The 23446-nt window shown below is 49.6% G+C and overlaps 4 protein-coding genes across 4 annotated transcripts; all 4 read right to left on the bottom strand.

Annotated features, from left to right (window-relative positions):
- Positions 1-674: 674 nt before the first annotated feature.
- Positions 675-2648, bottom strand: SAPIO_CDS1201 (uncharacterized protein; the record flags this gene model as incomplete). Its single annotated transcript, XM_016784529.1, has 6 exons — positions 675-1156; positions 1252-1762; positions 1825-1886; positions 1960-2289; positions 2444-2494; positions 2555-2648. 6 exons carry the CDS (start codon positions 2646-2648, stop codon positions 675-677), a joined length of 1530 nt encoding a protein of 509 aa, XP_016646084.1.
- A 1478-nt stretch (positions 2649-4126) lies between these two features.
- On the bottom strand, positions 4127-5326 carry SAPIO_CDS1200 (Uncharacterized protein; the record flags this gene model as incomplete). Its single annotated transcript, XM_016784528.1, has 4 exons — positions 4127-4164; positions 4226-4856; positions 4922-5113; positions 5171-5326. 4 exons carry the CDS (start codon positions 5324-5326, stop codon positions 4127-4129), a joined length of 1017 nt encoding a protein of 338 aa, XP_016646083.1.
- A 5710-nt stretch (positions 5327-11036) lies between these two features.
- On the bottom strand, positions 11037-15178 carry SAPIO_CDS1199 (Carboxypeptidase B; the record flags this gene model as incomplete). Its single annotated transcript, XM_016784527.1, has 8 exons — positions 11037-11687; positions 11757-11946; positions 12571-12594; positions 13504-13810; positions 13983-14264; positions 14347-14458; positions 14515-14744; positions 14851-15178. The coding sequence occupies 8 exons, from the start codon at positions 15176-15178 to the stop codon at positions 11037-11039; spliced, it is 2124 nt and encodes a 707-aa protein (XP_016646082.1).
- A 1149-nt stretch (positions 15179-16327) lies between these two features.
- On the bottom strand, positions 16328-22065 carry SAPIO_CDS1198 (uncharacterized protein; the record flags this gene model as incomplete). The annotated part of the gene is made up of 15 exons (XM_016784526.1): positions 16328-16425; positions 16739-17183; positions 17243-18034; positions 18584-18695; positions 18777-18833; positions 19458-19518; positions 19600-20055; positions 20120-20616; positions 20679-20942; positions 21024-21148; positions 21232-21300; positions 21369-21438; positions 21505-21525; positions 21608-21866; positions 22026-22065. 15 exons carry the CDS (start codon positions 22063-22065, stop codon positions 16328-16330), a joined length of 3366 nt encoding a protein of 1121 aa, XP_016646081.1.
- Between the last annotated feature and the right edge of the window lie 1381 nt (positions 22066-23446).

Below are 23446 nucleotides of genomic sequence, written 5' to 3'. Positions count from 1 at the left end.
AAGTGACTTGTTTTGGGATGATGGGGTTGCCGGGGGCAGGGCGTGTGGGTGAGTTGCGGCTTAAGGTGTGCTGTGTTTTCACTAAATAGGTGGTTTTATTCAATAACTAGACTTAAGTGCCGCACATCAAAGGGATGATGCCGGAAGTAGACGGCTGCTTCCTACTTCCCCCTTCAAAACAGATTCAAAGATAGTCTGCCTTTAAGGTGTGTTTTGTAAATTGAATACTGTTCCGATTATTCGGAGAGATCCATAATTAGAACGAAAACGTCCAGCATAGGCCAGAGGTGGTTAGGGCAAGAACTCGAGACCGGAGAAATATGATGACATCCTAAGACATACGACAGGCTATGCTTAACTTTGGAGTGATTAGCTGCGACCTTCGGTCAATTGGGCAGTCGAGAAGAAGAGGAGTAACTGGACGGCCGCCCTCCTTCGAAGAGCAAGAAGAGCAAGAAGAGATAGCAGCCCCCAAAAATATAGAATGTCCGAACCTACATTACCCCAAGACTAAATCAGAATTGGATATAACTCGAGTAGCAGGTACACATGTCTCCTTGACACGATCCCCACCTCCTTGATCTATGCCATTGGGCCCAATCCCGTACCAATCGTCCCTTTGCCACCTCGACCACCTTCTCGTAAGTGCAGTTCTCGCCCCTTGTATTTGCCGATTATATGTCTCCCTCGAACTGGGAGAATACCTCCACCTGTGCCTTTTCATACTCTTTCATTATAGTATCCCGACGAGCTGGCGATCGCAGTTTGATCCTGCACGGGAAGTCGTTGGCGCACACAAGGAAGCCCTCACAGTAGCCAGTTCTCGGGTCTAGATCCGGCTCGATGGGGTTTCCTTGGGCATCCAGCCCCGGTAGGATGTCGAATGCCCAGATCAGTTTGGCAATACCTAGGAACAAGTTCCGCTCGGCGAGGTGGATTCCGGGGCAGATCCTGCGCCCAGCGCCGTAGCCGTAGTGATCTCGGGAATTGTAGTCTGATGCCGCCGCAAGCTCCGCCGCTAAGGCCGTCTGGCCCTTGAAGTGGTCGGGATCGAAGACTTCGGGGTTCTTGAAGCGGTTTTTGTCGTGGTGCATGCCCCATCCATTGATTATGATGCTAGTTCCCTTGGGGATGAACATGCCGTCAATCCAGTCATCTGTTTTTGTGTGTCAGCCGGGGTCTTTCAGGGGCATCTATCAGTGGGTCAAGGAATGAAACGAGAGGAAGCGGTAAAAGAAGGATGGAGTATACCTTCGGCGGCCTGGTGGGGAAATGCGGTCGGGGTAGCAGGTCTCCAACGCATAGCTTCCTTCACAGTTGCGGCGATGTAAGGCAGGTTCTTGTAGTCAGACCAAATTGGAGTCCTATCCTCTCCGACGACGGAATCCACTTCGGCCTGTGCCTTCTTGAGAACGTCACCCCACTTCGTCATCGCGTGTATAAAACCGATGATAATGGCGCTCGAAGTGTCGGAACCGCCCTCCATCAGCACACCACCGAGGAAAGAAAGTTGGTGTTGGTTTAGCTGAAGCTTTTCATTTTGGTCAAGGACGATATCCATAAACGACCCCTTCGAGCCGGACTTCCTTCTCCGTTCTTGGACGTGAACAGTCATTCGACCATAGAGCTTGTTCATTTCGGAGCTCACGTCCTTAGCCCTGGATACCCAGTTTCCGAAGAATCTTTGGGGGACGAGATGCAAGAACGGATAGATGTCCACAGGCGGAGTGTTTCCGGGTTCCATTACCTTGGACCAGCCTTCCTGTATCGACGGTAAGTATGGACAGCTAAGCATCAGGCGGGTAGTCTGTGTGCGAGACTTACCATCATCTCGTACAAGTGCGTCATGTGAGGCGTGTCGACCGATGGCGTTCGGACACCAAATACTTTCTCGTAGTTAGTTTCGATGAAAGGTCGGTCCGATACCTAGAACTTGACCATCTCTGTTCGGATACGCACCTAAACTCATGGTAATACTGTTGCTGTAGCGCTTTGGGTGGAGCATGTGCTGATCGGGTCGGACACAGAAATCGCGAAGCATCTGTACTGCCTCGGCATTTTGAACATTGATGTGCGACTTTTCCACCATGGACTCCATAAAGTACTGGTGGACGACTTTCCGGAGGGACCGCCAGAGCTGGCCATACTGCATAACCAGTAGGTGATCGCCGCCGGTAATGAGGTTGTGCGCAAGGTATGACTCTGGCCGGTTGCTATACTTGGAGCTCCTCTTATCGAGAAGTTCCTTGATGATGCGCCGATCGGTGATGACAACGGCAGTGCCAGTACCTATTTTGAGGGAGTAGAGGCCACCATATTTTTCAGCCCATTCTGTGAATCTAGATGCAACACGTATCAGTAGACAACTTCAAATGCCATTTTGCTTTTGGAAGAGGGCAAATATTAATTCTCTGCGATGGGAATACACACTTTAAATATGAACCTTTGGTGGGAATCTGATGGAGGTTCCCGATGATTGGAAGGGTTGGAGGCCCTACGATACGAGAAATTGTTAGACGAAGTCGGGAGGGTAATTTATGATCAGTGAGCGTACCGGGCGGGAGGTTCTTTTCTCTTCGGCCCTTGGTGCAGAGTAGGTACAGGGCCAAGACAACAACCGGGACTGCGATCACTGGTGCGGACAACATAATGGCGAAGCTTGCTGCGTAGATGCGTGCATGAGTTGGCAGAATGTTTGATTGAGGTTGGAAAGAATCAAGTGGTATTTATTCTATCCGAATGATAATCGCTCTCTCCATCACCCTCTCTCATGGATGAGATGATACTCTCTCTCGGAGAAGGTGAAATGGGAGCAGGGATAGTTACCCCAGGTTTCTCCAGATTTACCCCATACTCTTGGTGTGGACATGTGGGGGGCACAAGGATACCGAACAAATTTACCGAAAGAGGAAATGGCTGGACCGCTGCGGACCGACGCCATCTCCCCGGACCCAATTCGTGCCAACTTCGCACCAAAATTGCATGTCGCATCAGTCCGGAAGGCACAGAGGCATCGGCGAACACTGAGTTCTGGCAATACAAAGTACAGGAGGTAGGACTTCGCGATTATTTGTGTCGGGTGGCCCCTGTTGCTTCGATCGCCACCCTTCCTTACTGAACGCTCCCTGGTCTTGCTATCCATCTGAACTGTGGTGGTTCTGTTTGCCAGTCTGGACCGGATGGACTTCGATCCGTCTTTGGCGGGGTTCGTGCAGTCTTCGGGCGACTTCGTACTTCATTCTGTGGCGCACAGCCCAACTACTGATCTCTTCTCAGTCTGCTCCCACCTCACCCACCATATGATATTTGATGGCTAATCCCGAGCCTTCTATTGGGTCTGACCACACAGGAAGTTCCCACATTGTTGCAGACACATATCTACTTCCTCCCACGAGGATTTCACAAAAAGGGGGGAGGCGCACCAGTCCCAGAACGCCGGATTCTTAGCAGACCTTGCGAACTTACCAAGTGCAGCTTTGCAATATACTTCAACACCAGCAATTGTTGCCGATTGACACTAGTAATGGCCGCATAATCTTGAACCTTATCCCAATGGGCCAGTGGGTCATCGGCCACTACAGTCTTCGCCATGTGCAGACCAAGTCTGGCACTAGTTCCCGAGATAGTCCCATTTTCGACAGCGATATTCCACCCACAAAGCTTGAGCATCTTCCGCGATAAATTACAGGCCTTTAGACACAGTACACGCCCCCCTTCAGACACACTTATTCACGTTTACGGGCTCTGAACCCAAGCACCAAGCGGGACAAGCCAGGCAGTAATGCCTCAACTACTTCGTACATTGTATCTTGAAGAGTAGGCACTCCTACCCCACACCCCGCCTGGCATGGGACTCGGGTGCTGCTTAAATTGGGCCGAGCCTTCTGGGTTTCGAAAGCCGATCCGAGCCTCAGGAACACCCAATCGAAATTTCTTGGACTTCCCGACAGACGCGAAATCAGGGATATATAGTGAGAGAAAGACAATATCGAACATTTAAATTTCCCTAAAAATCTGAGGCAAAGAAGAGAAGATTAAGAACGGTACCATATCGGTTCCTACGTAGACCAGGATCCAATCTGCATACATTCATTCCGAGCCTGTGTAAGCGAGGATCCATCCAGAATTACATGACAGCCATGCCTCCAGGAAGCTCCGTCAACCCTGTGACAAGACGAATTAGTCATTGAATTTCCAGGCGGAACGGAGAGGGTATGCCACTCACAGCCATCGATATCTTCGTTCACCATACTCTCAACCTTGCACTTATTCTGCTCAGCAATGCTCTGAGACTTGAGCATAGGGGCAGAAACATAGGTATGGCCGTCCATGGCTCGCTGGAGGGAGTCATCCTTCCATCCGAAAACGTAGTCGGCGTGGGTGGAAAAGCCGGTTGGATCACCAGTCGACCACACGAACGGTTGACTACCATCTTCAGGCCACTCCGCTTGATTGTTGAACGAGCTAGTATCCCAAACTGTCTCCAACATCAATTGCGGCAATCGAACAGGGTGAGAATCGGGGCATTTGCCTCCTGACTCGAAAGTACCGGTTTCAGGATAGGAAACGTGATCCTGATGGTTAGGAGTGTCCAAATTTACACCATCCCAGCAGGTTGGGAAGCGGTGGTTAGCCATAATCCCGAGACGACAAGCCCTCTTGGGAAACTCGACAGTCTCCGGGGTGCGGCTGCCCTGGTTATCCATGCAGATGTAGGTCAGCTGCCGGTAAGCTTTAGCCTGCTCACGATCACGGAAGTTGGCGTCGCCCACAAGCATACGGAAACCAGGCTTGAAGGCGGTGACCTTTGACCTCTGGGCAGTGTCAAAGAGCGCATCCGACATGTAGTACACGACCTTGGAATGCTCTTGTCAGAAGGCTCCTGTGCCAGGACTAATGTTAACGTGGGTCAGAACCTTACCATGCCGCCCTGTGTGCCCTCCATGCCGGCCTGGGCAATCTGCGGAACTCTCTTAAAAGTACCATTCTTTGCCCGGAAAAAGAGCACAGCGGTCCAGTAGTTGGAGAAATCTTCGGTGAATTGGCAAGTTGTGCAGGTGGAGAGCGCGGCAAGATCGTGGGTCTCAGGGTCCATGGAGATATTGAAAGAATTCTAGGAACTGTTAGTCTCAAGCGAGGGAGTGAAACTGGAAATCGTTGAGGGCCTTACGCCGCCGATAATCTGGTGGAGATGAGGTGACGGGGCCTGGCCAGGATTGACCAAAGGATCCACACGCTGGACGGTAAGTTGCGAGCACCCGAATCGAAGCAGTGCGCTAGCTGGCGCCGAAAGGCCCAGGACAGGGACGAAGACGTTGAGCTTCATTGTTTCTTCCTCTTAACCCTCGATGCGAGGTAATTTTGTCGGTTGGGTGACTGGAATCGGGTCTTTCTGGCGATGATGGAACTGAATGTAATTCAAAGGGGAGCGTAGCAGTTTTGATTCAAAACCATGCCTCCGCCAGAGGGTGATACCGGGTCTGGGAAGATGTCGGGAGCCCGCAAGTGCCATCCCTGATGCCAATACACGATTAATATACAGATATATCTTCCGAGAGCTTGTCGAGCCTAGATTTTGATTACGGTTAATACCACCTTTTAACAGCACGGCAGTTGTAGACGACGCTTCAATACGATAATAATAGCGAGTAATATAATACAAATGCTCTGAATTCTGCTGTCCGCATATACTCGTGACGCGTCAACGGGTGAAAATAAAGTAGACTCACACAAACATAAGCACACACACCAGATATCTAGATCTTGCCCCAATCTCACCCGACCCGACTGGTGCGGCCGCTAGACTAAGGCGCGGCTGGTATTCCTCCTCGAGCAACGGTTCGGGCATCAATGAAACAAAGCACACGTTCATGCCCTCTGATGTGCCCAGACATCCAGTGTGGTTTTTCAGAGGTCAGCCGGGAAATCAACGAAGAAAAAAAAATCTAAATTCTCAGAGCCAGCTGAGTGAGATCCGCTCCCTGCCGTAAACATGTCGCGAGCATCAACATTTGCCTCCTCGGTGGCACATTCGATTGTGTGAGTCGGAGTCGAATCCTTGATTTGCAGGACCTGTGCCAACAAATTTGATTGATGTACGAAGTACTTCTCGACATTTATTTTAACTAGACCCCGCTTTTATCTAATATATCCCGGACCAGACGGGTCGGAACAATATGTTTGACAGGTTCGCTTGCAGATATCGTGCAGATAATTTGTGACGTCCTCGGTCGTCCTTCCGAAGGATGAGATGATTGGTGATGGTTTTCCCACGCACCTCAAGGTGTATATCAGTTCTTCTCTATGCTCAATATATACGGGACTGGTCGAGCGAGTGGGAGCCGAAACAGTGTTCACCTGGGTGTTTAATTTGAAAGCATGGTCCCAAGAATTCCAGTGCTTTCGCCTAATATCCCACCTTCCTCCATGCGTCCGGTTTAGGCATTTTGCTCTGGAGATGGTCCGCCAATCTCTTCATCGAACCTCGTCCCAGGAAACCATAAATTCTGACGACGGAATCACCACACTGCAAACTTCTGCCACTTTGCGCTCTTATCGACCAATTCGAACCAAGGCACCCCCACGATGAAGCTCTCATTCGGTCTCATCACCTTGTGGCTTGCCACGGCTTTCAGCCAGCAAATTGTCGAGTGCACTAAAGAGCTTGTGTCCGACGTCGACTGTGCCGATGTTATTAATCCGACGGCTTGCTACAATCAGTTCCGATTCAGAAACGCCCAGACGTTGCAGTGTATTGAAGGCACAGACAATGCGGATAGGGCCCGAAAGGTATGGAGACGTCCTTCAAGGTATACGTCTTGAAACCCGCCAACTAACAGCCGGTACAGGCTTGCAAGTGCTGCAGCTGTGTCGGAGAGCAGATGTGCACATGGGTGCAGCAAAACCGGTTGTGCACAGGTTAGCGGACGGTGCCGGGCACTTGACTTAAGAGAGGGTTCCGCTGGTTAGCCCTGATATGTGAGAAGACTCGGGTGTTATTATGCCAGAAGCAAGCTGTATGAACCATTGTCAGAATCCATGTATATACATAGTTGGGGCACAAGCACATCTACCACTGAATAAATCCTAATGGCCCTGCATGCACTCTAATAAGGTTCAACACTGTGTTATCACCAATAGGCCAGTCGTGACAGCGGTTAAGTGGAATCCGAGCATGCTAAGCGGCTTGAAATGACATCGGCATATTTCCGGCACTGACTGCGGTTTGCTGAGTTAGAAATGATTCACACAGCCTGGATAAACATTGGGATCTATTGGAGACACCCGTAATCTTAGAGACATTTTTCACTCTAGGGATTCTCCGTGTCGGAGAGAGGATTTCAGATGAGCTTCATCTTTTCGTGATCTCGTCAAGCTATCGAGAACAGCAAATACGAGATCAGTCGAGTGTGCGAGTGTCACTACATCAAATACTATATTTTCTCCTTCCCACATTCTCTCCTTCCCACTCATCTTTCTCCCTTCTCGGCCATTGCCTTCGGAATTGTGATGGCCCTGGGGGGTGAGGATACTATCTGGAAAGCGTGGATTGCCTGATCCAATATTACCCATATCGCCCTTAAACTGCAATATGACCAGTCAATTCAGCATTAGACTCTTCCATTTGACTACCTACTCCGTTTTATGCCACAGAGCCGTTACCTACTGGACCACGTGGCAAAAATTTGTCTTCCTGTCTTAGCAACTTGAATGTAGCTGTCAATCGTGGAATGCAAGAAAGCAATGGCTGAGTCAAGTGAATATAGACACCAAGACACCTAGGTCACCCTGACGGGAAGATTGGCGTTGGAAACCTGTCTCAGGCTACTATCATAGCGAGAGTTGATATTCCGGGTATCGATACATGGTATACCCTCTACCAGGACGATGGCAACTACACTACTCCTTTGAGACTATGACTGGCGCTTCGATCTCAAATCTTCCTCTGGATGGATTCTCATAGAGATTACATATGCACGGGAAGCCATCGATCTACGCATTTATGAACCGACCAGTTGTGGCATATGAATTACACCATTATCAATAGATCTTAGTTTATATTTCAGCTCTATAGTGCCCATTAATAGACCCTACTCGGGCGCTCCAAGATTCCCCTGAGAGACGGCACAACGCCCTTCATCTCCCACCATGACGAGCTCGGGTCAGTGGTTCGGCCTGCCTCCCTCTTCGAGGTCTTTCGCGGGTGGCAGGTCGGAATAATACAGAGAATATACAAAAATAGCAAGGTAAATGGATGGCCCCGCAACGACATGGATAAGATATCCAGCGATATATTGTGCTCTCTCCAAGTTGTTGCGTGAGGTTGTCTTTGGGGGTTGGCGGCCCGCGGAGAGGCGTGTTCTATCCTTCTACAATGGGTTGTAAGATCCTCGAGTATCGAAAGCTTCAGCACGCCTTAGTAGCCTAGGGCCCACGTTGGATTCGTATACGATACAATGCAATGTCGACAATGCATATGTGGGCTCAATTCAGCAGCATTCAATACCTGCCAGGGACTCTTGCAGCTGATCACCACAAAGGCAACTCGCCTCGGACCGATATCCCACATACGAATCTATATGGCGACCTCATGTTCCGATACGCAGGGGCTAGTAACCGAGATAATATAAGGCCCGCGCCAAATGGGATGGGGATGCAATCCTTTTTTCCTTTTCCAAAGTCTAGATAGCTGTATTTCTATTTCGTTGTGGCTAACCAGCTCTATGCAATCAAGTTTGTTCCTTGGTCTGTGACGCCATGTCTCGGAGTTGGTCAAGGCCAGATATGTTCCGGTTTTCTTTTCTTTTTCCACATTCTTCCACCCCTAGTGCTTTCTGGATGCATTACCGGGATTAAGGCCAATATTGAAAGGTTCTATTTGTTTCAGGCCACGGCAGCTGAGATCTTTAGTACATGGGGAATCGGAAAGACACTACCGCATATAGGGGAATTCCCGAGATCCAACCCAACCTTGCCGCTTGTCCATCTAGTGTGCCGGTGCTCCTATGACAGATCGGAATAGAAATTGCCCCCTTCTTTTTAAGTTCCTAGAGTATCCCGCGAGCTTTGTGAATCCCCCAAGACCTAGGAGATAAATCAACGTCCACGATGTCATGATGTTGCCATTATTGGCCGGTTTGCGCAGGCAGGCTGGGGATGACCGACTCCAGCTGAATTCGCCGATGGGTACATCGAATTCGTCGAGTATCCTTAACCTCCATAGTTGGGTCCTGGCCGCTTCCGGCTCTGGCTCATGTCGTCATTCGGTACAGTGAGTCGGGTATACCTTTCTTCGTGGGACGATGCAATGTGTGGGAAGCGACGTACGGCACCTTAAAAGTGTCAAAATATGTATGGCTGGAAGGGCCGAGTCTGGATATTAGAGGGCTTTGGGAAGCAAACTGACCCGGTGGATATATGAATCTAGTGTTCTTTTCCTCTTGACACCTGCCTTCTGTTGTTCTTTCGTTCTTGTGTTCTTCCCGGTCACTGTCTTTGTGCATCCCATTACACTACCTCATCGGAAGGCCAAGAATACTTTATTTATCTCCATCACTTGCCATCCTTCATTCGTGGTCATGGTTGTTACCTGCTCAACTTCAGGCACGGCAAAGGATCCCGCCATGTTGGATATGTAGATCAGGACCAACTCCCCAAGTTCAGATAAGACCAGCATATTCAGTATGGATGCAGAAGTCTCTTCGGCCAACTCACTCCAAATAGATGAAAGTCTTAGTGTTGTGGCTATCATCGGTGTTGGCTAATACGTGGGCGAGCCTCTAATAACGGTCTTTTCATCACGTTACCGAGTTATTGGCTATGACGTCTCGGAAGCAAGGATAGAGGACCTCAAGAAACGGCAATCGACGAAACAAGGCAGCGTTACTTTCACCTGCCGGGAGGCCGACTTAAAAGAGGCCACCCACTTTCTAATATCCGTCCCCACCCCTCCTACTTCCTGACCGAAGTATCAACTTGTCTCATGTGCGCAGTGCACTAGACACGGTTATCCGTCATGCTCGCCCCAGGTCCAGTATCGTAATCGAGAGTTTGATAGCCGTTGGCATGACGCGAGAACTGCTCAGACCGTTGGCCTTGTCACATGAGCATTTCGTGGGCATGTCACCAGAGGTATGATGAACTCTCACTAAACAATATCCATCGCGCTTGAAACGAAGCTACTAACTTGTATCACTTGTTTGAAAGAGAGCTGATCCTGGCCGAGTCAGTCCGCCTCCCCGATTGATCTCAAAGATTGTATCAGGTCTTGACGACCTAATGCCCGGTTCTCTCGAGCAAATGGCGCGACTCTACAGCCGTGTCTTTGAAACTGTCATCAAGGTTACGAAACCCGAGGTTGCAGAAATGACAAAGCTATACGAGAACTGCCAGCGCATGAATTCCCATTAATCCTCTCTACCTCTTATCAAACTGCGATTTCCCATTGCTCAAAGCTGCCACGGACATGATGTCTCAAGGACCTGCGTAAGTAGCTCACAGACTTATGCAATCGCTCAGGGAGGAAAGGGTTGTCTTCACGGAGCCATACAACTTTCGACGTCGAGTGCTCATCGTGGGCAGGGGTTTCAAGCCAGGACAATCACACGTCACAAACTCTCCTGGGCTAAGCCTAGCCTCGGTGCTGGCCGAGTCTGGCAAGGTCGATGTTATGTTTGTAGATCCGCTTGTGGGTCAGGCTGCCGTGCCGGGAATTCCACGCCTCGACGAGCGTTATTGGACCTTCCATGTCCTGGATGCCTTTGATTGAATTGTCGTGGCGACTCGACAACCAGGTTTAGATCTTCTATCGCAATTGCGGCACCCCCATGTCCAGAACTGGTGCAAGCCAATTTGCTAAGGACCTAGGCCTAGAGGGGAGGATAGTAGGAGTGTTGGCGATGAGGGGCAGCGATCGACTGTTTGTGCGACACGACTGACTTTTCATTAAGATAATGACCTTGGCTTAAATTTATATTATATTGGATGGGAATCATCAGCTTCTTCTGCAACTAATAGGTCCGAGTTAGAATCTCGATTTAGATGTACAAGTCCATCCAGGAAGAATGCCAATACCCCGCCCATACAACCGCCATCCATGATAAGAACCCAAGCGGCCTCGAAATCGTGGATCCTGCATTGCCATCCCCGGTTTTCTCGTCTGTGGGTGTAGTTGCGGTGAAGAAATGCGCCGCGGCGTCCGGGTCGTCCAAAACCGAAGGTACATGACATAAAGTATCAGGGTCATTGGCATCCCGGCACCGCCGCTCCCACTCGGTCTGGCGATCGGCATCGGAGGAGTTAAAGTAGGCTTTGAAGTATCGGATGGCGACGGTGGCATCCTGTTCAGGGGGCCCTCCTGACCATTTTGGATTCCCGCTGCTCCAATGGGAAAGCAAAATATGCCCCGAGGATGTTGGTACAGCGGGACCGTCCATGGTTGCTATGTTGACTCCTTCGGCGTAGAAGTTTACTGAACCAGGAATGAAATCGAAACGGTACTCATGGTAGTCTTCGGTAGGATCAAATGGAAGGTTTACGCGAGCCCACGTCCCAGCTTTGACGGCGTCAAACCCTGCGGCTACGCTTTCTTTCGAGTGTAGCACAAGGTTAACCGGAAATGTATTGGTTTCGAAGTTGAACTCCTTCGAGAGGAATTCCATGTCGATTTCTTGAGAGTCGTTGAAGTACTATTGCTCGTCTTAGCATTTCCATATGGACGGCCTGCGGAGGGGCCGATTTAGTCTTTTCAGTCATACCCAATAAAAAGCGGTGCAGGTACCCAAAGAGCGTGTCAACTTGATACTGGCTCGAAACGTGCCATGGTAGATGTCGCCTCTTTTCGTAGCGATTTCACCGACAGGAACCATGCCATCGACAGTATTGGCTTTGACAACAAGCTGCAATCCATGGCCCGAGCTATCGCCGTCATCACTCTCACCTGGGGGACTATTATGTGAAGGCGGGTTAATCAAGACATTGTCTCTCGAAAACATCTCCCCAAATTCTCCACGGGCTCTTTCTCGAGTCTTGTTGAACACCTGGACTGCCCAGTCATCAGTGCCGTCCAAGGACAGGAGACGAAGAAAGTCAGTTTCAACCACGTCAGTGAAGATCGGGGAGTCTCCTCGGCCCCGGGACTCAGTGGTAAATCCGCATTCGCAGATGGCTAAGACAACGACAATGTGAGAAAAGAGGGTAAGGCATAGCCGGAAAATCATCTTGCCAAAAGATGCTGTTTACGTATGCCTCGTTCGGTCGACGGACTGAGGAACGATTATGGTGGTTGCCAGACTCACCAACGGTGTCTTCGCCCCGACTCGGAGAAAAATTGCAATGTTTACATGAAGCGCATTGTCCATTGGAATAAACGCTCGAGATCCTCCGCTTTGGTGAGGCGCTGCAGGAGTTGAAGGATTATTGCCAAGCAACGCACGGTCTAGGCATCGCCCATGATCGGGCCTTGCCAGCAGTGTCAGGATAAAAAGCACAGAGTAGTCTCGGTGGCTGGCCGTAATCAGACATCCTTGGGGCTCATGTTTCAAGGGTCAATAAATGCGCCAGGAAGCCTACGGCCTGCCTGGCTCGACCTTGTGACTAAGCTTCAGTACTATTAGCTCATGTTACCTTTGTTTTTACCTTGCTTTCAGGCCACACGGTACGAGGTTGCCGAGTCCCCATCGACTAAAAGCAGCCTCTGAGGTCTACTCTCCCACAGACGCCCTCACAGCAGAATAGCGTCTTAAATCGGAGTCATGAAAACTGATGTAATATTTCAAGTGAACGTCATGGTCCCTTTGTCAAAAGCTACGGGAATATGTTGTGAAAAACTTCTTCCACCTCACTCGCAGGCTCCTCACTGTCTTTGATAGAACTAGAACCTCGACTGCAAAGAGCTGAACAGTCCTGTCGCTAAACGACGAGGAAGTTAAACCTGTTCTTCTTAACCATGATGAATAACTCCTCAGTAAATTTTGTTTCCTTTGATTCTCATTGATTTTCTCATGTAATATCTTACTCAGCTTTTCCGGACTTTACGTACGCTTCGTCCTGGACAAGGGACCCATTGCTTGTTATAGGGTTGTTGAGTGGCATTGCTGCTGTTCCCATGCAGCAACAAGGATTATAGGACTTTCGCAATCATGATACGCAGCCGCATTCTCCTGCCAGCAAGGTAGGGGGTTGGCTGTCAAATAAATGAGCTCCAGAGAACCCCATCTGAGCGAATGCAAGCTGGAACTCTCTAACTTCACAGATTTCGGATGCACTCATCCCAACAATGCCGTGAACGATTTACTCATGAGAATATCAAAAAAAAAAAAAAAAAAAAAAAAAAAAAAAAACTTATAATATCAATCTGTTAATGTCTACTTTGCTGCCACGAAGCTTCTCATGTTTGGCACAGTAATTGCCCTCATTCGTCCTTCGGAACCCACCGCCTAAGAGTGATCAATCTATTCTACACTAAGGCAAGCGATGCCCTGGTGTCAATATTGGGACGCTTACTAAATATTTGCTAGCATTGCAATAACACCTGCCCAAGTTTCCTTCACCGTGGGCTGGATCTGGGATGCCGGTAGAGCAAATCCAGATCGTCCCGTGTCTCGAAGCTCGATTGTGTAGCTGTAGGTCGAGTTACCGACGCCATGCACATAGTCGACGCTGTCACCCGTAGTAGCATACAAGGCCCGGCATGAGTTTCCGATGGTATATGACGTGCCATATACATTGCTAATAGCCGTGCGACCTTTTGAGGCAAGAGAATTGTGGGCGGCGTCATCAGGTGCGACAAAGGAGCAGTCATATCCGAAGGCTGGATGTTTGGTTAGCCTGGTCTCTCAAGTAACACACATGCAAGATTGGAAAGGACTGATCCCAAGACGCCATACACCCCATAAATAGGACAGAGATGTGCGTATGACTGGGCAGGGCAAAGTTTGAAGGGCGTAAAAGGCCTGGGAAACAGAAATGCAGGGATGGCTTACGCCAGAGAATGTACTGCCCGTAGGAATGGAAATCAATATAAAACTTAATTCCTTTCCCATCGCGCAAGCTGTCGACATGCCGCATGAGAGCGCGTGCTTCAGGAGAATCTCCTGGAGCCTGACCCTTGTAGGTCTCTGAGCAGGGGCTCGTCGAAGCGCCACCCGGAATCTCCCACTTGTACGACCAGTTGCGGTTGATATCGCGCCCAACACAAGAGCTGGAACTCACTGTTTGGCGATTCTTGCGCCAGTACCGGTCATTGGTCTGTGTGTATACGAAACCTGCAATCACCCCGAGTGAGCGAACAGGAATTCTCAAGACCTCAAATTGGTACGCTCTCCAGGAAACCATGGGTCAACTTACCATCTGGGTTGACGATGGGCAGAATGTAGAAGTCGTAATTGTCAACCAAAGCTCGGACGGCCGGCGTATTGCTATACAGAGTCAAGAGCTGCCATGCCATGTACTCGGCCGTCTGCTTGCGTATTAACGTTATGTGGCTCTGTGGAATTCAAGACAGCTAACACATACCATCGTGCTAATCCATTCTCGTGCATGTACGGTGCCGTGGAAAAGCACCGCAGGCTTGCTGCCTTTTCCACCGCTTCCCCATATATGAATTCCCGAGATTGCGCGATTTTGCACTGAGTTTCCGATGTTTATAAGCTCAGACTGCTGGGGAAATCCTCCCTGCAAGTCCTTAAGAAACTGCAAGTGGTCCGCGTAGGTGTGATAACCGGTGAACCAGGACTCCGATGGGACTGAAGAACAGCATTAGCACTCACTGGTTGTCCAAGGTCAAAGTATCGCACCCAAAAGGGAGAAAAGGGCCAAAAGTAAAGAGAGAAAGAAAGAGATAGCACGAACCGGCATATGTTCGAATAGGTTCTCCCTCTTCTGCAAGAGCAGCTCCGACGTCGTGAACGACAACCTCGGCGTCAACACGCTGCTCCACAGATGCAACTTTCTCCGGAGACACTACAATATCAAGGTAGTCTCCGTGCCCAAAGTTGACGACATGGGTTAGGAGCCCGGCAAGGTCCTTCTCGACATCGAAATGGCTATGGCCGTGTGGAATCTTGACACGGAGGCCCTTGAAGCCAGTGTAATCGACCTTCGCGCCTGCATCTGCTCTTGGAACTGCCGAAGCAAGGGCGAAGGGGAGAAATACCGCCGACCAGGCAAGTGACTTCATTATTCGGGATATTCACGCAAAACAAAGTACACGATTCTGGGAGACCTTGAGAGAAGGATGACCCTAAGAAATGTCCTCGATTAAAAGTGATTTCACGCTCATTAAATATCTAGAGACCTGAAGTATCGTACGCGTAGACCAAAGCCGTATTCCAAACCTATGATGCATACAGAGAGAGGCGGCCCAGGCAAAACCAGGAAGGTCTGACCACTTCACATCTCAGGTCGCCTTGCAGGGAACCATCACAGCTCGTCACTTGCGGCGGAGGTCACTAATTGTAGTAGGTGGGATTGTAATGACACCTTACGCCATAGCGTCAACCCATCGGGTGACCAGTCCGCCAGCAAAAGGACTCATGCGAAACAAAGGAAAGGAAAAAGATAAAGGAAGGAAAAAAAGTTCCAGGGCAGCAAAGAGAGTCAAGTTGGCATTGTTTCGAGTCTCCTCCCCACCTAACGGAAACGGAAGGTGACTGGCTGACAGAGTCGCAACCCGAGGAACTTTAGGATGTTAGGATCGGCGCGGGATGCCAAAGAACTGCCACCCCAGGTTTGTCAGATGAAGAATCTCTCGTCATATGTCTCGTTTAAAATATAGCTAGAGAATGCTACCTAATCGCCTCAGGAGCTGCGAGTAGAACTCCGGTACTGGTAGGCCTGACATTTCCTGTCAGCTTTACCGAGGTCGTCATAGTGGAATAATTCCGACGAGAAAACAACATTGAACAAATGAAGCGCACAATCACCACATTTCCTCGTTTCCTCACCAAACGGGATCAGGTGACAACAATGGTAGGCTTTTGTTGAGTGCATTATCTGTAGTCTTAATAGACTGTGTGCGGGGTTCAACAACCGTCGCTGTTTCATCACCACTTTATGCCCGCGTCTTTTTTGACGAAAGCCAAGATGGCAAGCTATGGGAAAGATGCCGGGCCTTCGCCCTTCGATACATACCAGACGTCGCTGACTGCTAGATACTGTATGCAGCGAGGAGATGTCGCAACGCTCACATCGCTCACGGTTACGCAAGCTTTGGTTACTCCGGGTAGGGCCTTTTGGGGGGGGGGGCTTGGTATTGAGAGTATTACTCCAGACGGTGTTGAGCATATGGCGCAGCATCTTGAAGTAACCGATGAGAACTTCAAGGTTTTTAGGATCGAGGAAAAGAAGCATCGCGCTTGGTGGAGACGATGAGGCGGATGCGTCCGTCATCGTGCTCACCCCGCCTCCTACGACTGCGCGATGGTTCTGCGTTTTTCAATCATTGTGATTATGCATCGAGATGTCAACATGCATATGGATATTGGTGCTCTCACTAGTGGTATCCTAAGTGCAAGAGTTCTCTCTGTCTATTGAGAACTACTGATACATATTCTAACACCCGGACCTTAAAAAGAGCCGTGAATGGAAAACTTGACGTAACTGACATCTGCCATTGCAACCCTTTACCTTCATCGGTTTCCGTCGAGTTGTTGGGGCCAATTTGAAGGCAATGTCCCTGTGCATTTCAATCCCATTGTGTCTTGGTTCTTAATATTAGCACAAAGATATTTAAGGTCACCAGTTCCACTCAAAGGACGAATGTTGATATCCTCGAAATGGAAGTTGTCGCAGGGGGAAGACCTGCTGCAGTACATTCCTGCGCCAATATTGTACCGCGCTGTGCCGGTGATATTCTGCCAGGTTACATCAGTAATGGGAATTCTGCTGTTATCACAGTTTTGACCGGTGTAAATACAAGGTGAGACGTAGATGGGTTGGTTAATGTCGTCAAAGGCGATGTTCCGGAAGGTCACATTTCGGACGTAGCCAGTTCCCGGATAAGTCTTGATCCATGCCGCGTTCGAGGAGTGATGGCAGTACACATTCTCGAAGACGACATTCTCGACGTATTCCGGCGTAGAAGGCGGATTGCCCATGCTACCGACAACCATGCATCCAGACTCGTAACAGGTCATGTTGTCAGCATGGATGTTGCTCGAGTTGCCCTTCACGGATATACAATCCTTCAATAGATAGTCAGCGATCAATAAGCGACAAAAGGACATTGCCCACGTATACGTACATCTCCCGCTGTAACCACCCAGTTCCGCAAAAACACATCTTTGGAATTCCAAGTATTCGTACCATCAGTGTTAACCGTCGACCACTGAGTTGCTGACGTGGAGTTCATGTCAATATTGGTCATGGTGACATTGCTCGAGTGAGCAATGAATGTATTCCAGAATTGGCTCTGCCGCCAGGTTATCCCATCAATCCACACATCATTGGCGTTCCAGAGCGTCAAACTGATTGGACGTCCGTTCTGGTTGCCCTGGTTCCGATTTTGGTCGTACCAAATCTGCCCGTTACCAAAAAACAACGCCTTTCCATGGCCCAACATGGTTATGTTAGTGCCTCCCATTCTCCACGCCGTTGACCGACCAGCATAGGTTACAGAGATCGAATTTGACAACCAGTACTGGATGTTGTCACCGCTCCATTCCAGACGTCCGTAGATGTCGATCCAAACGTTGCGGAGATTGCTTGTATCCATGATTTGACGGATCATGTAGTCCCCTTCCTCAAGGATAATGTGGCCATCCTGTCCACATTCTTTGAAAGCCTGGAGTATGGCGGGCGTGTCATCGTCAGCGCTTGGTTGTTGTGCGCCGCCGCCGCCGCCGCCGCCGAAGCCGGGGAACTGGGGCGCACGCTTCTCGGGAATGCCAAGCGCTGGGTCAGAACGAGGGTACCGACCCTGTGGCTCAAAATGAATATCGACAACTTCAGGAAGAGAGCGTCCTGAGTGCGTATCTTGCGACCATTGCCGTTTCTTTAAGGCAGATTTCGGCGTGACGGTACACGTGTTACCGTCCTTGACCATGTCAGCCAATGCGGCTCCCCAGAGGAGCCCGAAGAGTGGAAACTTTCCTAGGAGTCTCATGACGATGTCTCTCATCAAACAGTGATAAAGGATTGGATATGCCAAGGAGAAAGGGGGTAAGGAGTCCACTATTCTGTCTCGGCGTTCGAAAATTACAGCGTGGGCCGCCTTCCATTTATTATCCCCAAACAAAAATTCCCGAGTTAATGACTTCCTCTGATACTCACAAGATGATATCATTAGTGGAAAGATCTCCTTTGTACCGAAATCTAACAGCATCCGTGAGTGGGTAATCCTAGTGGCTGAGACTGGGTGATTGGTCGATTTCCTCTTCCCCCGAGCCGGCGAGCATCCCCATACCATTTATCAATTACCCGTCGCAGGATCCAATCTATGTTTTCACCCGAGGTTGGTGACTTTGAGCGAACATGATATTAATATTACAGACTGTGTCGGGGGTTCTTGTATAAAAAGCGGGGTGCAAGACTCTTCCCCAGAATATTTAGCCGGCGATTAGAAAATAAAGACATATTGTCTTACCAGATTCTGACTGATGCCGGGACGCTTTGTTCTCCCAATGCACCCTCGTTGGGCGATCGTTGCTGTGGAAAGCACCACCTTGGTCTCATGCCAATCCTCATCTATTAAGACGCTAAAACGCTTTGGTTTCGTAAACAGTATCTTCATCTTCCGAGTATGTATCTTCAGCCTGGGCTCGGGTGGGACAACTAACCTGGGAGTCACGTCCTGATGGCCCAACTTTTTCCAAACGTTGACCTTGACGGCGATTCTAGATATTTGGATCCCAGGCTTTCAGAGGCTATGGTGGAGGCCTTCCTGCGACGTGAATAGTATGCTGAGAACCTTTCTGAATCCTCTTGTAGTTCCAGCATTGTCGACGTTTGAGGACTATGGACGGTCGTTATGGGAGCTGAGGAAGTGGCATCGCACCCACTCCCAGGTCACCGTCGACTCCCTAATTACCGTCTACTACTAAAGCTAATATCACCGGCCATGCGCTACCTATGTCTCACCGCCTTACTTGGACCGAGCGAGAACGGCATCGTGGTGGCCCGGTATACGAGCGAGACTGCTGAGGGATGGGAGCCTAGGAGGGCAGCCAAACGATACGATCATTTTACCTCTGTCCATGTCGACACTTCGCCACTACCTGGGAGTATGGCGAAGTAGAAATTCTTGGGTTGGCCTTGTAATGGAGATGCTCGCTCATCAAATTAGCACAGGTTAACAGCAGTATCTCTTGCCATGTTCACGTCAGTCCAAACACACGAAGACTTAACAATGGACTTTCTATGACATGTACGAAGCCGAGTTTACAAAGCTATTAATCGAAGTTGTCTCACGTCTCTTCTCTCCATAGTAATCTCTCCTACTATACCGTTACTTTACATACGGTCTAAAACTGTACCTTAGACAGTTGGCTGTGATATACCCTCCAGTTCCTCCATTCACACCTGTATAACAACTACATTAGCACCATTCTCTCTTTCTACTCTGGGCAATCACCCTCTCCTGGCAAATGGGAAGGGACTTACAGCGTTTGTAGTTGTTGAAGAGTAAATCTTTGCACAATTGCGCGCCTCCAGTTGGATCTCTGATATTTGTCTTCTCTCCAGGCGCGGGATTCGGGCAGTCGTTGTCCCAACTCACCTCGAAAAGCAGATTCGATTGAACATTTCCAACATCTTCGTTAGGCCAATCGAAGGGAGTGCCCCCGCCGCCGCTGGAGTAGGCGACTTTTGTAATCGGCTTGTCCCCTGGGCCCATCGTGGCTTGGTGGTCAATGACGTCGCAGAAGACCCCTGCCACCCTCTCAACGTCCTTCTCATGTACGTCCTCATGCCGGCCAAATTCGTCAGTTTCGTAACATTTCCGGGGCCAAACGGTTGGATGGCTCCCTGGGATGTTAATGACGACTTCATAAGTTCCACAGCCAATGTCATGCTTAGACCTGTCAACCATGATGTTCGACTGGCCTCCAATGTGGCCACCTGCGAATCAAGTCAGTAACAAAAACATTTCCATCTGGGCGTGGCCCGGTGGCAGAAAACTTACATCCACTGTTCGCAATTCCCATGAGCGCATCGGTGCACGACTCAGGACACCTCCCAGCACCCTCCTTGGGAGTCCACTTGAGCTGGATGGTATAGTCTTTGTACGCATTCGGCCCTACCGCTGATGGCGGTGGAGTCCGCGCGGAAATCCGAAGACTCCGTTTCTGCCCCGAATTGACCCTGGTCCCTTCCTTGTCCACAGTCCAGTCTACTGATTTGCGGGTATCCTTGCTGACCTCGGCGCAGAACGAATTGTAGACACTGTTTCGAAAGATATTTTCAGGAAAGCCGCTCACGACACCGTTCATGTCACATTCTGGAGGCGAGCTCTTCTCCAATGGACCTTGGGGGTCCGGATTGGCACATGAGGTGAACTTGTAGTGGAGGGGGATCTCCGGGAACCCATTCTTGACCGCATTCACACTCGTCATTTCAGTGATGATGAGGTTAGCGATTATCTGGTGAAGGAGGACTTGTGGATGGAAAACACGGCCGTATCTGTGAACAGCAGTCTTGGTCAGCTTTGCTCGCTCAAGGAAAACTTATTTATTCCGTCTTACCCATCGGGGAGAATGTTTGGAATTTCGATATCCGACAGCTGGGCGTTGTTCACGACCCCAGCCTGCGCGACAGCGGGCGTATCATCCGGCTGAATAGCGCCCTCATGGACGAATGTCGCATCTGGATCAAGAAGAAGAGTAATTTGCGCCATGATGTCTAAGTCGCCACCAAATGTTCCCTGTAGCTCGCTGCCGGGACTCCGCTTCCAAGGTGTGGTGCCAAATGGATCGAAGGTATTTAGCTCGTAAAACATGAGACCAGGTCTGTAATGTTTTTTTTTTTGGTGTCAGGCCTATTCTCCTGTTCTGGGTAGTTTGAAATGAGATCCACAATCTCACACTCACCTTGTGTTGCTCGTCTTGGTGGACTCGTCCACACCCGTTTCGCAGTATCGGCCGTGGAACCTACCTACGTAAGAGTCATAGTCCACGAACTTTACTCTTGGGCCAGCTCTTTTCGCAGCATCAGACTGAAGGAGGGTTAGTTTGCGGGGTTCCCCGATACTATGAAGGACTGGGAAGCTCGAACAAGTTTGGAGTTGACGGCGTCTACAAGCTCATTCATCCTCTTGCGGCGGGCCTGGGTCAATTTCTCCACAGGCCGGAGCATATCGGTCAATTTCTGAGGCGTGGAAAATGTACCATTAGCATTATATACATATATGCTCATATATAAAGACTGGCACTCACAAATATCCAAGTACTCCAGGTGACCTGATCGCACTCCGGGGACATATCCTCCGACCAAAATTTGGCATAGCTTGTTTTCGGCCTGCTGTTAGCACCCAATACTCCTATTGAGCGGGGGAGCAGGTGATGTGCTTACCCGGTGTGGTAGATGATCCCACTAGAGAGTTGCCATGTTAGTCTCTCGAGCGATCCTAAAGTGCAGTGAAATAAAACTATGAAGCGGGGCAGGTGGCACTTACTCTGAAGAGAGCTTCTTCTTTGCCTCTTCCAAGACACGGTCTATCTTGCTGCTAAACTCGGGGCTATCAATGATGGACTGCGTATGCTCAAGTTGTTTCTCGCAGCCACGCCCCATGGCGTCCCAATCCCACTTGGAGGCCCACGCCCAATCTTTGTCGAGGGCTGCTAACTTGGCGGTAGAGGCTTGTGCCTGGTTGGCGACAGCCCATTGATAGATACACTGATTCAAGATGTTGGTAAGTTGGACATCATTGCCGCCTAGCATAGAAATGTCAGCACCACCTCCATTGTATAATGTTCGCTTGGTATTTGGAATTCGTGCCTATTGACAGCAAAATCACGTCCTGATTTTGCTTGAGTTGAGGAATTTGTTTCTGGAGGACGTCATCGGCTAAGGCGCCGGAACAAGACAGAAACTGAAAGTCTCTGCTGGCTGGGTTGCCGAGACTTGGATCATTGTTGATCAAGTACGGATAGGCGTGATCGTACCGGCTGCAAGACCAATCTATATGCGCAAGAGCCAACATTAGTCTAGAATTATCTCCGAAACATAGGTTGCCGTCAGTAACTAACCACTTTGAGGATCGAAAATGCCGCCAATTGTGCTTCCAAGTCTGTTTCCCGCGCCAATACCAGCGGAGTATGAGTCCCCAATTGCCCCCAGCTTCCGAATGAACGAAAGGTCTCCAGGGTCGAATTCATTGTCCTCAGTTTCCTGTCTCGGGAAAATGCCGCCAGCAAGCGAAGAAGGCAGGGAGGGAATGCAAACCGCTGGCCAGAAGACGGAACAGAGAGCCACGTAACGAATAAGTAAATTCCACATGTTATATATTCAAAGTAGGTTGTATAAAGTTATGTCAATGAATCAGGAAAGGTTTGCTGATTTAATAGATGGCAATTGGTGATGAGACGTCACTACATTCTCCTCCACGGACAGAGGTGAAGGCCGTGGTTATATAGCGTGAACCATTAAGGGCACTCGTGCAACAAGGCCCCGCTGAATTTACCCAAAGCCACGAGAATCCTTCCTTCCTTTCAATACATAGACGGTTGGAAGAAAGAAAAAAATAGAACTCGGTAGGAGGAAGGAAAACGTGCCGGCGTGAACCAACACCCTCATCACACATCGGACTGATCTCGAAGCCACCACCATCGCACCCACAGAAATCCTTTGGCTGAACGCCTTTGGGACCAACAGACTCTCTGATACTACATTCCGTTTAAATTAGGATCAAAAAGAGGTCCATTAATAGCTAACTGCAGGCTCAGTTTCAGATTTGGCTGTTGGGCCCCCAACTATTGCTCCAGGCACTTAAATGTAACCTCAACCACTAACAACCGCCGGCGCCCCCAAATGCGACCATTCGTATTTTAGAAGCGGTTGCTCAGAACTCGTCCCATTATTGCAGAAGCCCCTAAGGCGGCTGGGGAGTCTTAGACACACAACCACTCTAACCCTCCCACGAAGTGATAGAAGAGTTGGTTCTAAGCGCAGAGAAAATTATAATTTTAGAATATTTGCGTGTTTATCGACCAGAAGGATCCGGAATCTCGCGTTTCCAAAAGTGCCGCTCGTGTCGGGCGTCTGCAGCTTCGCCTCTCTGGGGGCGCCTCGGGCTAAAAATGAAGACCGAAGGAGGGCATTGCTGCGGTGTTATGTTATCTGGGAAACTTCCATAGACTCTGGATATTGGAGACTTTAGAATGTAGACGGTATATCGGGGAAGCCATGGTTCTTCCATTTAACGAAGCCATTTCCCAGTCGACCGAGTGTTGTCCCAGACCACTACTGTCTCTCCAAGCCGACATTTCTTTCCACTCTGCACTTCTTGGTCAGT

The sequence above is a fragment of the Scedosporium apiospermum genome (genome assembly GCF_000732125.1).
Source record: "Scedosporium apiospermum strain IHEM 14462 chromosome Unknown SEQ_SAPIO_0044, whole genome shotgun sequence".
NCBI classification, from domain to species: Eukaryota; Fungi; Ascomycota; class Sordariomycetes; order Microascales; family Microascaceae; genus Scedosporium; species Scedosporium apiospermum.
Note: the sequence above shows the minus strand (reverse complement) of the source record. Positions and strands in the feature narration are given on the sequence as shown.